The sequence below is a fragment of the Diorhabda sublineata genome, chromosome X (genome assembly GCF_026230105.1).
Source record: "Diorhabda sublineata isolate icDioSubl1.1 chromosome X, icDioSubl1.1, whole genome shotgun sequence".
Lineage (NCBI taxonomy): Eukaryota > Metazoa > Arthropoda > Insecta > Coleoptera > Chrysomelidae > Diorhabda > Diorhabda sublineata.
Genome location: NC_079485.1, coordinates 37564429 through 37577180, shown reverse-complemented (window position 1 = coordinate 37577180; position 12752 = coordinate 37564429). Strand labels below are relative to the sequence as shown.

Here is a 12752-nt window from a genome sequence, read left to right as displayed (position 1 = left end):
AGACAAAGGGTGTAGTAGGAATTATGGAATCTAAGGAACGGTCAAAATGAGCTGATGTCCATTTAAAAATAGCCGCCGTGGTATAAGCATATTATTTTGCCGCAAACTTCTGTTTGTTGTTATCACATTATCAGTTGGTTTTCAAACCTCATTTTTATCAGTTTTACTGCGAAAGGCCACCTTAAAGAGTTATTACATAAAATAGTAGGAAGTTTGTACTCAAGGGGGTGAAAACCAACTCGGGTTCATAAGAGAAAATAGATCCCCACGGCCGCTATTCTGACGCAGAATTTTCATTATTGAAAATTTTAATTTGCGTTTAACAAAAGTATGAAAAATTGTCCAGGGCGTAAAAAATATTTGAAATTTCCTTTAAAATTTGTGTTCGGCACCTTTATTTAACACATTTCGACGGACTCTTTATATACACCTTCTCTTTACTCTTGTTAAAAATAAATGATACATTATTTGGAATAAACGCCAAATTTAAATGAGCACATGCGTTGTACATGAATACTAACAAAATAATCTTTCCACCTTTCTTTAATTTTCATTATCCATGCAATTAAGGGAACAGCCAAATGATCACATTACAAAAAATTTCCAATTTTGGAAGTAGTAATATATGAGGACTTCTTTTTGCGTTTTATGAAAAGTACCCTCCGTATTTAAAATTTGTCTATGAATTAGACTTCTATGCATTTCTGACAGTTCGGAAACCATCAAGAGGTTTGAAAATTGGAGGTAGAGTAACGATAAGAAGGGTCTCAAAATTTTGATTAAAGTGTGTGCAGTGCATGACCCTCCTACTAATTCACAATTTAATAGATTAATATTTAGTTCCTGAGAGAAGTAAAAGGAATTGACAGAAGTCAATCCCAAATTCAGCAGATGTAAATGGGGTATAAAATTATACACCAACAGCTATAACTGTAAGTAAAGACTTTTTTATTTAATTTTGTATTTAAAATATAATTTAGTAAAGCAATAGCGAAACATTTCTTAAATGAAACTATTTTAAAATTAGTATAAAGTTGTATAAATAAATTCCGAGACAATCAAATTGATCAGCACATAAATATATTTAAAAATATGATTCCAATAAAGATGAAATTAATAAAAATAGCTTTCATTATAAAAAATCACAAAATTTTGCATGTGACTTCATTAAAAAATTATTAGCATGTTTAATGATGTTCCATATCAATTATGAGTTGCTTTTGACATGATATGTTCTACACGACTAGCTGTTTCACGAACAACATCGGAGAGTTCTGGTAGTTCTGGAAGATCTAGAGTTATATGCGCTGATAATCTCTTATACACTGAATTTGTATCAGATTTTTTTTTCCTAGATTCTTCATACTTGAGTTGTTGTTTAAGAAATATTGCATTTTTTAAATTATCTTGAATATTTTTAAAACTATCTTCAGATTTATCCATACTCTTTAGGGCTCTAAAATAGAAATAGTGAATGATTTTGTACATATTAGAAAATAATTAACAAAAAAAATATTTTTGCTGATCAGATATAATTAATAATGAAATGAAATTAATAACATTAATACATAAAATCGATTGATAAGAGCGAAAATATCAATCAAATAGGTATAGAGCAAATTATACTTTATAAATAAGTGGTTTCTACTTAGAATATTTCTTTCCTTGAAAATAAATTATAATGGAATTTTTGAGAAAAAACGACTACTTTTTAATAAGCATCCACAGTTTTTAAATTACTCCTTCATAGAAAAGGGATGATGATCATCCTCATAGTAGATCAACTTCAACCATTTTGATTTGTAATTAAGAAGAGTTTGCTTCTTTGATACAGCACACATTTTCTATAATTGAGAACCTTTAAAATGGATATGGACACATATAATTTAGTTCCCATCAGTAGTAACACTAGGGAACTGCTAGTTTCAGGTATAGATCAACAAGTACAATATTCTGTCATATAACAGTTAACGATAAAGTAATCTATCAAAGCTGTGGTGCTTGATTAATATATTTATAGATGGTTTTTATAAACATTCTCTAATATTTGGAAACTAATATTCTTCAAAACAAAAATTTTAACCGTATTCTGAAGGAAAAACAGATACTTCTCTGGTTAATTACCTTGACATATATTAAATTATCCTTCCCTTAGAAACCACGACAGTGGTTAGCCCTATTTTCTCTGGGTACCATGTCTTTTGGTTAGAATTTACATGCAGAAATGCATAACTTATTGATCGATTTTGGCACCAATGCGCCTCTTCAGTACAGGGTATATGCTTTTAGAGTTAGATTTGCTGAAAATTACATCAGTATTGTGGATGATGAAAAGCAAATCTTGTGAATATATTTTTTATTTTTCTAACAAAAATTTTTGAAAACTATTTAAATGCAATTTGTATTTGAAAATTTAGAGTTTATTAAGGGATGTTATTATCCAATTTGTTATATTACAGCTAATGAGGTTGAATATCATTATGTAATTTATTTTTTATTTCATTTCAAATACCTAACATAGATTAACTGACTAACATGAAAAACGTAACACAAATATAAAATATGGCACATTTTTTTTATTTTTTTTTTGGTATCTAATTAATAAGACAGTCAATGAAAACCAATTATGGAGAATTTGAAGTTTTCTAAGAAATGATCTTTAAATCAATAGTTCCATACCCAACTGCATATTCTACATCATAACACCTTCCTTGCAATTCCACGTGTAATTTGTTTACATCTACTCTACGTTCTACCATGGGATTTAACGCTTTTCTAACATGTTCTTGTAGCCTATAGAACGCTAGTGATGGTTCATTTGCAACTATGTGCATATTTTCAGAAATTCTTTCAGTTGCTGAAATGATAATATTGTTTACAAATTACTTAGTAATAGTTATTTATAAACATACATTTCCGAACTTTTGTCTCTAAATCTGAGTCAGAATTAAAAGACATAGTCACAGTTGCAGAATTACTCAATTTTTCATATTGTAACCTATACCAATCAGTGGTTTGTTTACAAATGACCTAATTTTGACGTTTGTAATCGATATACTATATTCTTCTTCTGTACGCATTTTGTAAATTAGAAAATCAATATGTTGTAGAGATCTACACTCTATGTTACGATCTTGTACTCCATACAACGAACTGTCAAAATGAGCTAATGCCCATATAAAAATGGCCGTCGAGGGTTAAGCAAATTATTTTGCCTAAGCTTCTGTGTGTAGATTTATTTACTTTGTAGAATTATTTGTTGATTTTTAGACCTCATTATTTTCAGTTTTACTGCGAAAAGTCTTCTTATCGAGTTGTTACTTAAAGAAGTGTGAAATTTCCTTCCAGAAACGTGGATTGGTTCGGTTTTTTTCGACTATGCAGTGTTGTGCTTAGTGTAGGTAAGTGGTAAATAGAATGAGAAAAGCGTGTTTTAACACAAGATTTTAAATTTTCTTGATGATCAGACGCAAAATGGTCACAGCTGCTTCCAGTACCTGTTGAAATTAAGGCCTGACATGGCATAATTCTATTACGTTCGTTCCTTCTAATCCAATACATGTGGTATAAAACCCCTATAATATTTATATATATATATATACATATATACATATATATATATATATATATATATATATATATATATATATATATATATATATATATATATTATATTATATTATATAGTAATTTATTGAAGTACTACTAGTTTATTACACTAAAATATTTAAAATATTTGAAAAAGGGTATTTTACTATACAAAGAAGACAAATAAATTAGGTGATAGGTTAAGAAGACTATCACCTAATTTATTTGTCTTCTTTGTATAGTAAAATACCCCTTTTCAAATATTTTACTGTAATAAACTAGTAGTACTTCAATAAGAGATTCATAACTTATAATTTTAGTTTAGTTTGTAGTTTGTACTCGAGGGGGTAAATTATATTAGATGATAGTGTTCTAGTTTCTACTGTCCTAATCAATCTCTGCCCTTCAATTTTTCCAGATTAATCTGATTCTTTATGTTGTTTAATTTTATTTCATTTGAAAATTGTGCAAATAAAGATCCACATTTTTTTTGAGGAATACGTAGACTATCTCCTGTCATGGTTTGTGTCACATTTATTTAAATGACATCCCAAGTTGTATCGAAAAATGAAATATCAATTTATTCAAATATTAATTAAAAGAACATTGAATAAAATTGGAAATACATATAGAACTTTTATTTGTCATTTACATACAATTATCCTTGATAAAAAAATCATCATCATCATCACACTCAAAATAGGAATAAAATATAGCACTATATAAACATATTTTTTAACAGTCATAGGTCACCTCCACCTAAAGCTATGTCTCTTTTATAACTTTCAGCTGCTATTGGGTTATCACTTTGCAACCTTAAAAAGTAATTTGCAAAAAAGTTCCGTAATTGAATCACAACAAAGATAGCAAATGTTCTAAATTTTGTATATTGTTTGAAATCTTACTTGTAGATGTACTGAATAATACTTAGTTTCAGCAGCATTAGTTTCACTGAAATAGATCTAAAAAGTATGTATGTAGTCATTTTAACACCAAAAAAAAAACTATACAAATCAACTCTCATTACTGAAAAAAACAAAGAAAAGCCAACACGGGTACATACGAGAAAATCGATTGCTTACCACACGGCTATTATTCTGACGTAAATCAGCTGTTTATTACCTATGATTATTACACTCTCAAGTTCTAGTATCCAGCATATTCTTAGAATTCACCTTTTTTTTTTCTAATTAGTTGAAAGTTTTCTCACTTTATTAAGTTTTATCTATTTCTTATGGTTGGGGATGCTATTAATATTATTACATATATTAGTAATGAAGCATTTTATGCGATTCCTAGATCTCCCACAGAGATCATTGTCTAGAACAAGTCCATTTAAGCTATATTTCTAATGCAATTCGCAGGTGAAGTGCGAAGTGGCACGCATTTTGATGTAAAGTTGACCCATTTCTAACAAACTTTGCCAACGAATTTGCGAACAGTGATTGCATATGCGCCTTTGCACCAGTTTTTTGTAGTCACCTTAATTAGGGCGTCATTTGATTTAATAGGATACGAAATAAATGATGAATTTTTTCTCCAGAAACACTACTTCAGATTATTTAAAATAAAAATGCAAAATATGATAATTCGACCTAGTGTGCATGCGTCATGCACAGTGAGAAATGCAAAATTTTTTAGCTTTCAACCTCTATGGGCGGTGTCAACACGGTTTTTAGCCTTAAATTGAATTAGGAATGAAAATATTGTTACTCCTATGCTAAGCAAGTGTGCTGTGTTTCCACTTCACTCGCGAAGATTTTTAGAAATGTATCCTAATGGATAAAAAAAAGAGAATTGGACGCATTCAGGGGACGTAGCACAGTTGAGCGTTCTCTGTCAAGACTTTTTTTGTTTTCTGTGTCTTGTTAGTTTATAACAAATATATTTTCAAAACAGATGCTGATTTGGTGGCTTTTATTGAACTTAACAAGTGTTACATTAAGTGGTAAATGTGAAGGTACTTTGTCTAGTTCCTTCTCAAATAATTATGTGGTTTATTCATCACTCACCCATTTTTGTATGTATATAAAAAGTGTCCATATAATTCAAAACGAAATTATAGAGAATAATTAATGCAGTTCTAATTCATTTCTTTATCTATGTCTTAAATGACTTGAATCATTTTTCTTTTATGGAAGGTTACAACCATAGACATAGTAATTACAACTTGACGTATGATCACAGAACAGAGTCGAATCAACAAATTTCACTTCCGCTACCGCTACAAATTAAAAGCGCTCCGAAACATGGCGTCCCCTCCAGAAAGTGTGGAGTTTGTAGAATATGTGTCACGGAACAATTCCGCTAGGGTTGTACAATAGTTGCAGAAATGTTTCGTCCGCTAAATGTGATCATTGTCAACTGAAATGAGCATAGAGATAATTTGTTATATCAGTAATCTATATTGATTTTTTGACAGTTGGCAACAAGGAAAATCTTCATATTAATTAGAATTTATGGTTGACAATATGTCAATTGTCAGAGTATGGATAAATTTATAATTATTCTAATAAACAAATTAAATGTCGGTTATTTATAGTTTTAGTGCAAAATTTTTTGGTGTTGAGTTCCTTTTTCAGGTAATATTTCATTGATCAAATGACAATCTTTAATTTCGTCAGCAAAAATGCGATCGAACCTTATGTTGAAAAAATTAATCAAATGAAGTGGTTTCATTTAATTGCTATTATTTCGATCTATATTTACTGAAATAAATAGACACCTAAAACGAATCTAATATTTTTCAAATAGTCGCTGATAGTGTTTGAATACCTAAGCGTTCGATAATCTTGCAACTGACAGAATTGACCAAACATTGCGACGTCGCGAAAATCGGCGTATTGCATTAAATTTTGGTAAATATTTTTAAACATAATCAGAAAAGTTAAAGAATAATTGTTTTAATTGTTATTGAATCTTTTTTATTCTAACATTAATTGCTGTTGAAAGAAATCACCGACGGAGGTTGGCAAACTTTTGTTATGTGTGCGCCGCCTCTTCAAATATTGATTTTGGGCTGGACAAACGTCTGGCAGTTCAAAGAAAATTGTGTTCTTGCTTTAACACACGCAAGAAATTATCGTTGTGTAGATACCTTCAACTTAATTTTAATGAAAATTAATTTCTTATTATAACTAAGCCATCCATTTGGTAATATGAAAATATTTACAATGGTTCTTCTTGGTGTTTTCTGACTATTGATTCATGTTGAATGTAATTATGTTATAAGTGTCAGTGAATGTTAAATGTTGTTAATGATTCATAAATATATAACTTTATTTTTACTTTGGAGTACAGCTGAAGTTTGGTAAGATCATTTTTATTTTACCACAGAAATGGAAAGCAACTATAGCCAGTGAGTTATTTCAAAGTATTTATATTAGTTCAATAATTTCATATTTTAAGTAACTGCAAAAAGGGAATGTATATAAACATATAGGTAGATTATAATAAATCAATCAAAAACTGTTCTTTTATAATATTTATTGTGAAAAATACTGTTTTTAATCTATCCTATCATGAGTAATATAACTTTTATATCAAAGTAGCTAGCTTGTAAAGTTTACATGTTTGAAAAATAAATATTTAATGATTCATCACTCATTGTCACACACTGTTTATAGAGATTAGTTCACTTACTACTAAGTTCTTATAGGTCTTAAACTTGTTTACAATTATGTGTATTATTATGTTTTAAACTTCCTTAAAATTAATTGTGTTCTGAAAATCTACACATTATGTTATTGATGTGCATAGGTTTTTATAAAAATACTTTATTTATTATCAGTCCTCAGTTGAAATGCAATTTGGATGAAAAGTCTGAATAACTTTAATATTTATAAATCTTATCAATTGGATTCCATTCTTAATATACTATCAATATATTATAGTTTTAGAAGTTCACTAATTTTATCTATGTAATAGGAAATTTAATGCAACATATAAATATAATAAATTATCAAGCTATAGTTATTGATAAATACCATTTGACCAGAAATATACAATAATACCAAAGTTTTATTCCACTTTAAATTATTTAATTTGAATATATATAATTTGGAGAATGTTATTTATTTTTGATTTTTAAAAGTTGTCAATATGATGTATAATTTTTATTGAAACAATTAAACGGACAGAATTAATTTGAAAAACTGCAAAAAGGGCACAAAGAAAATATTTTCTCCGAGAACTAATGTATATCTAATCTACATCTTCATTAAATATTCCAGTTTTTCTATTTTTGTGAAATTAGTCTTCATCTCTTAAAAATAATAATTAACTGCTTCCCGTTTCTAATATACAAATATCACTTGTATTAACACAAATGAGTGGTGTCATTATTTACCTAACAATTTATAATTAGGTACAATATAGTTTTTAAACATTTTTTTCTTTAGCAACAAAAACAGTTTTTTCTTGATGACGAAACAATTACATCTAGGCTCCAATATTGAATAAGCATTTAGCAGAAAACATACAAATTGGACTAAATTTACACATACCATCATTGCAATTTATACAATTCCATCAGTTACGGTGTAGCATCATTATTAGTGCAGGCAGATACTTTTTGGTCCATCATATGAAAACTGAACTAGATATTATTCCATTCCAATAAAATATTATCAGTTAGAATAATATCGTAATACCACAAGTGGACTATTCACCCAACTGCAATGACTAATGCCAATTGTTAATCTCAAAATGCAGGAGGTCCATTTACAAAAAAATATATGGGTATTCAGACAATTAGTATCTATTCTGCATGAGACTTTGATGATTTGAAAGATAGCTTTCCAACAATGAAATAGGAGTCGGTAAGACAAGAAGCACATGTCATTATGTAATGGCCATTGATTACTACCAGAGTAGAATTTCATTCTGTTAATATTTTATTGCTTTTTAGACAACATCTAAATTATTAACTTAATGTGTATGAATTGTTTTGCTTATGTTCATAAATTGTTACAACTAGCAATTATGGCTGCAGCAACTTATTTAAAAAATATATGTTTTGTGCTCCTTGATAGGAAGTACTATAATGTTTCCTGTTAAAGTATTATTCTAGACATACAGCTCAAGATGTAATTGTTTCCATGTTGCAATATTTGAGCTGAGGGTAATATGAACTATTTTTAAGCAGTGAGTAATTTATACTATTATCAATTTTTTTAAGAACTAACTTTTTAATATTTCAATATATATTCCTTAATAGCAGTTACCCTAATAATAAAAGTGTGTAACAATATGAGAATGTTCTTGCACACACTTTTCAATACTTTTGTTTTATGATACAATCTGATTTGATGCCCTTTCTGAAGTTAAGGTACTATCAGTGTGTTATGGACTGTTGTTTGTTTGTTTGTCTACAAACTTTTTAATTACTTATGCCCTTTCTCTGTTTTAATGTTCACTGTTCATTGTTTTAACCAACCTTTGGTTAGTTTGTTTTATAGAATCAACATTAAGTTTGGTCATGCTCAATTTTCCATTAGTTGATCTGCAAAGGATTAGATGATAACGTTGAATAATCATTGAACGTTATCTAATAGAATCTATTTAGCATAAATGATGTTTTCTTTTGGTAATTTTAACATTTTGAAATGAGTATGACATTGTCCCAAAAATTTATATTTTGTCTAGCTAATCTGTAAGAACATTCTTTCATTGTATGCATTCAAGATAGACATCCAATTATAAGTTAGAGAAAAAATTTGTCGTAGGTTTACCTGAAGATTATGGCATTTAAAATTATAAATTCAAAATAGCAATGACCAGTTTGACTTTAGCATTAGATAATATTGATGTTACTGAAAATACAGAACAAATTAGTAAATTATTTCCAAAGTGCAGACCAAGAAGTGATATTAACTTAAATCCGATCATTGTCTCTGGAAGAGACCATGAATGTAATGAGAATACAGAAAATACTGTCATGAGTGCCGACAGCGAAAATGATAGGTAAAAATTTTTACACATTTTCAGTTGTTGCATATTTTTTTAAATCACTCAAAGTAACTCAGTTCATTATAGATATAGATATTTACTTCAACAAGACAATTCAATATTTCTGAATTGAAATCATTTTGTGTAAATTTAAATTAAATGAGTCAGATCTACTAGGTAACAATTTTGATCAATTATTCTAGCCTCAAATATTTTTATTTTAAATTTCATATAATAATATGTGATTATAACAATTATATTGTTGTAAAAACGATAATTTAAAATTTCCATCAAAATTTTATGGCGTATTTTATTTTATTTTATATATATTTAAACAAAAATGCTATTTTAAGTATCTAGGTGGTCATTGCAGATTTCTACCATAAAAAAATTCCGCAATTACTTTTTTATTCGACTCCTAAGTAATGCAAAATTGAAAATTAAAAAAAAAACTAATAAAAACTTTCAGTGAGTATATGGTTTAAAAGATAATTGAGTCGATTCCTCACAAATGATTAAAGAATGTTTTGATGAATGTATCATTCATTTTCACATATGTATTATTTCGGAAGAGGGCTGCTTTAATTATGATACAAGATTTTTAGATAAAACAATACACGTTATGTATTGGTTAAAATGTTTTCATTTAACTAGCTAAAACATAAATTATCATTTTGGGTGCCATTAAGGAAATAGATTAAGCAGCACTTGAAATTTGTTGAAGTTTGTATTATACAAGTATCAGTTCTTTCAATATTAACATCTATCAGTAGAAAAGTCGAAATAGTTATCTAACATATAAATGTGACTATACTTGAAACACACTTTTTCTTTTATTTATAATCTTCTGGGCGTTAGTGACTCCAGAGAATTGGTATAGCTAAGACTGATTAATTATGAAAGATGTAAAGAGACAGAGGCATATTTCATGTAATAAAATGAAATTATGAATTCTTTTTTTTTTAAACGCCAAGTGTAAAGAGCTTTCGCCGTCAGTGGCTATTGAATAAGGGTGATGGTTGCTAAGTTATTAGAATAAACATGTGAAATTAGGTTTCCGCCACTATCGATGTGACGAACAGAAGTGGCTCATTTGCAATAGAATTCTAATTTTCCCTATTACAGATTCAATAGTCAGATTTAAGTTGAAATATTGAAATTTTCGTTAATAATTTGTTGCCATTTTACAATTCGAGAACTTCCTAGTTTGTTCATTGGTATCAGTTTGATATTTTTTCAAAAGTACTATTATAGGTTATATTTTAAAATAAAAATAAACTAATGGCGCCTAATACAATATTTCATTGGTATAGAATTGGCTAAATATTATTTGAAGGAAGGGTCGCTAGTTGTTTTGGAAATAAATGATTGGGTCTATCTATAGATTCCTTAAAAAAATTAAAATTTGTGTTATTTATTCAATAGTTATAAGTCAACATGAAGAACATATACGAGAATTTATAATTTTTTTTTAATGAATGAAGTATGATGAACGTTCTATATGCGGTGATCTCATTATATATCAAAGTGAAATAGTATATGAGGTCGGGCTATTAAATAACAAGACTGCGCGCTTAGAGGGTGTGGTAAAAACGAGTATTTATGAAGGGGTATAACACAACATATTCTTGGAAGAAAAAATATTAAGCTGCTACGCTTGTAGTATTGCTATAATAAATTTTCAACTCCATTATTGTTATACGTATCAACCTTATAAGCCACGGTTCATATCTTGTTCTTTTTTTTTTTCATTTTTAATGCACTTTTAAACCTTTTATAGGGTGTTTTTTTTTAATTATTATATATCATTTGCTACTACTTAACGATGATATAAACTCATCTACCTCTGAGAACAAAAAGTAAAACATTTATAAAAAGCCAATAAAATTTGGAAAATCATTGTATTTTTTACAGGTTATAATAGTGAAAAAATATCAGAATACTACAAAAATATAAACTTCAAAATAAATATGGATATTCTATAATTCGAAAAACGAAACAACACTATTTACCTAAATCTCAAGAAATGAGTACTTCTTACAAAGACTACCATACCTAATTATTAACTATAAACTAAATTTCTTGCCTCATATAATTCCGTTGAAGTCATTTTTTTTGGAGAATTTATATTAAGAAAGAGAGAGAGAGAGAGAAATGCTTTATTATCAAACAATTGCTACAATTTGTGAGCAAAAGCTTGTAAAAACTAAAAAGCAAACATAAAAATAACTAAATAAAGATAAAACAAATAAAATAAAATTTCAATATACAGATGACAACCACAATGAGTAACTAAATTATAATAGTAATAGGTAATAAGTCCATAGCAAAAATTAAAGCAGTATGTAGCATGTCAAGAATTAAATATTTTTATTAGAATAGAAGTCGTATGCAGAGTAGAAGGCACTTTCCAGTAAATATGCCCTCAAATTATTGCGGAATGCGGGAAAATATGATATCGATTTGATTTCAATTGGCAAGTGATTGTGCATTTTTTGCATTGTACAATATCGAGCCCTTAACTAATTCTGAACGTGGAGTAGGTAGGTAAAGGTCGTGCTCCGCGTTCCTAAGTGGATAGCCGTGCAACTATCTTTCTGAAATTGGAGAATCGTGCTTACGAATTAGGCAAAGTGGATTCAAAGATGAGCTTTATCAAGGTAGCAGTGTCAAATTAGCAAAAGTCATTAAAAAATATGCAAAATTTGTAGCTTTTTTGTTGCTATTTAGTTGCTGAAACCGCAATGTTGTTGCTTAAGCCGTTCGCGAAAAATCGCAATTACTGCTAATTCATATAAAGCTAGCATAAAATTTTGCTAAATCAATAAATATCGAGTCAACTAGGGAACCAAAATTGTTGCTGCAAGTAAGTACTACCGAAAATTAGAAAAAAAAAAGACTGGACGAATTTTTTATACTAGCAGTAATTTTCTTGACACATGCTACCTTGAATGGACTTGACTTGTTGAATGGAAGGTGCTGAAGAAATTTAGTTGCTATATTGAACAATGTTCAAATGAGCCTGAAGAGTGAGCAACAAAATAGGAACTAAAAATCGACCTATCCTTTCCATCAGCAACAATTTTCCTAGCATGTGTCAAGAAAATTACTGCTACTACTACTAGTATAAAAAATTTGTCCGGTCTTTTTTTCTAATTTTTGATAGTACTTCCTTGCAGCAACAAATTATGGTTCACTAGTTGACCCAATATTTA

General features: G+C 28.5%; 2 protein-coding genes and 1 long non-coding RNA gene across 16 annotated transcripts in view; 1 reads left to right on the top strand and 2 right to left on the bottom strand.

Moving 5' to 3' along the window:
* Window positions 1–759: 759 nt before the first annotated feature.
* Window positions 760–12752, top strand: part of LOC130450837 (amyloid-beta A4 precursor protein-binding family A member 2) — a 63402-nt gene continuing 51409 nt past the window's right edge. For 6 of the 14 annotated variants that reach the window (XM_056789495.1, XM_056789492.1, XM_056789500.1 and 3 more), the window contains exons 1-2: window positions 6193–6946; window positions 9315–9552. In XM_056789495.1, the coding sequence (XP_056645473.1) occupies window positions 9362–9552 (191 nt within the window). In that variant the 5' untranslated portion in view covers window positions 6193–6946; window positions 9315–9361. Of the gene's footprint in view, window positions 933–3286; window positions 3402–6031; window positions 6171–6192; window positions 6947–9314; window positions 9553–12752 lie in introns of those variants that run through there. The other 8 variants (XM_056789498.1, XM_056789501.1, XM_056789491.1 and 5 more) reach the window with 6 other exon arrangements.
* LOC130450839 (BLOC-1-related complex subunit 8 homolog) lies at window positions 926–3193 on the bottom strand. The gene is made up of 3 exons (XM_056789505.1): window positions 2913–3193; window positions 2680–2857; window positions 926–1456 (listed from the first exon to the last, which is right to left on the bottom strand). Exons 1-3 carry the CDS (start codon window positions 2956–2958, stop codon window positions 1204–1206), a joined length of 477 nt encoding a protein of 158 aa, XP_056645483.1. The 5' UTR covers window positions 2959–3193; the 3' UTR covers window positions 926–1203.
* Window positions 4200–5729, bottom strand: LOC130450841 (uncharacterized). The gene is made up of 2 exons (XR_008910629.1): window positions 5601–5729; window positions 4200–4550 (listed from the first exon to the last, which is right to left on the bottom strand). It is a non-coding gene; the product is annotated as an uncharacterized LOC130450841 (long non-coding RNA).

Coding starts and splice junctions, on each gene's coding strand:
- LOC130450839 (XM_056789505.1), bottom strand. CDS start 2,958: ATGTCTTTTAATTCTGACTCAGATTTAGAGACAAAAGTTCGGAAAT. Junction 2,858..2,912: donor AGAGACAAAAGTTCGGAAAT/GTATGTTTATAA, acceptor TTATCATTTCAG/CAACTGAAAGAATTTCTGAA. Junction 1,457..2,679: donor GATGTAGAATATGCAGTTGG/GTATGGAACTAT, acceptor TTTCTATTTTAG/AGCCCTAAAGAGTATGGATA.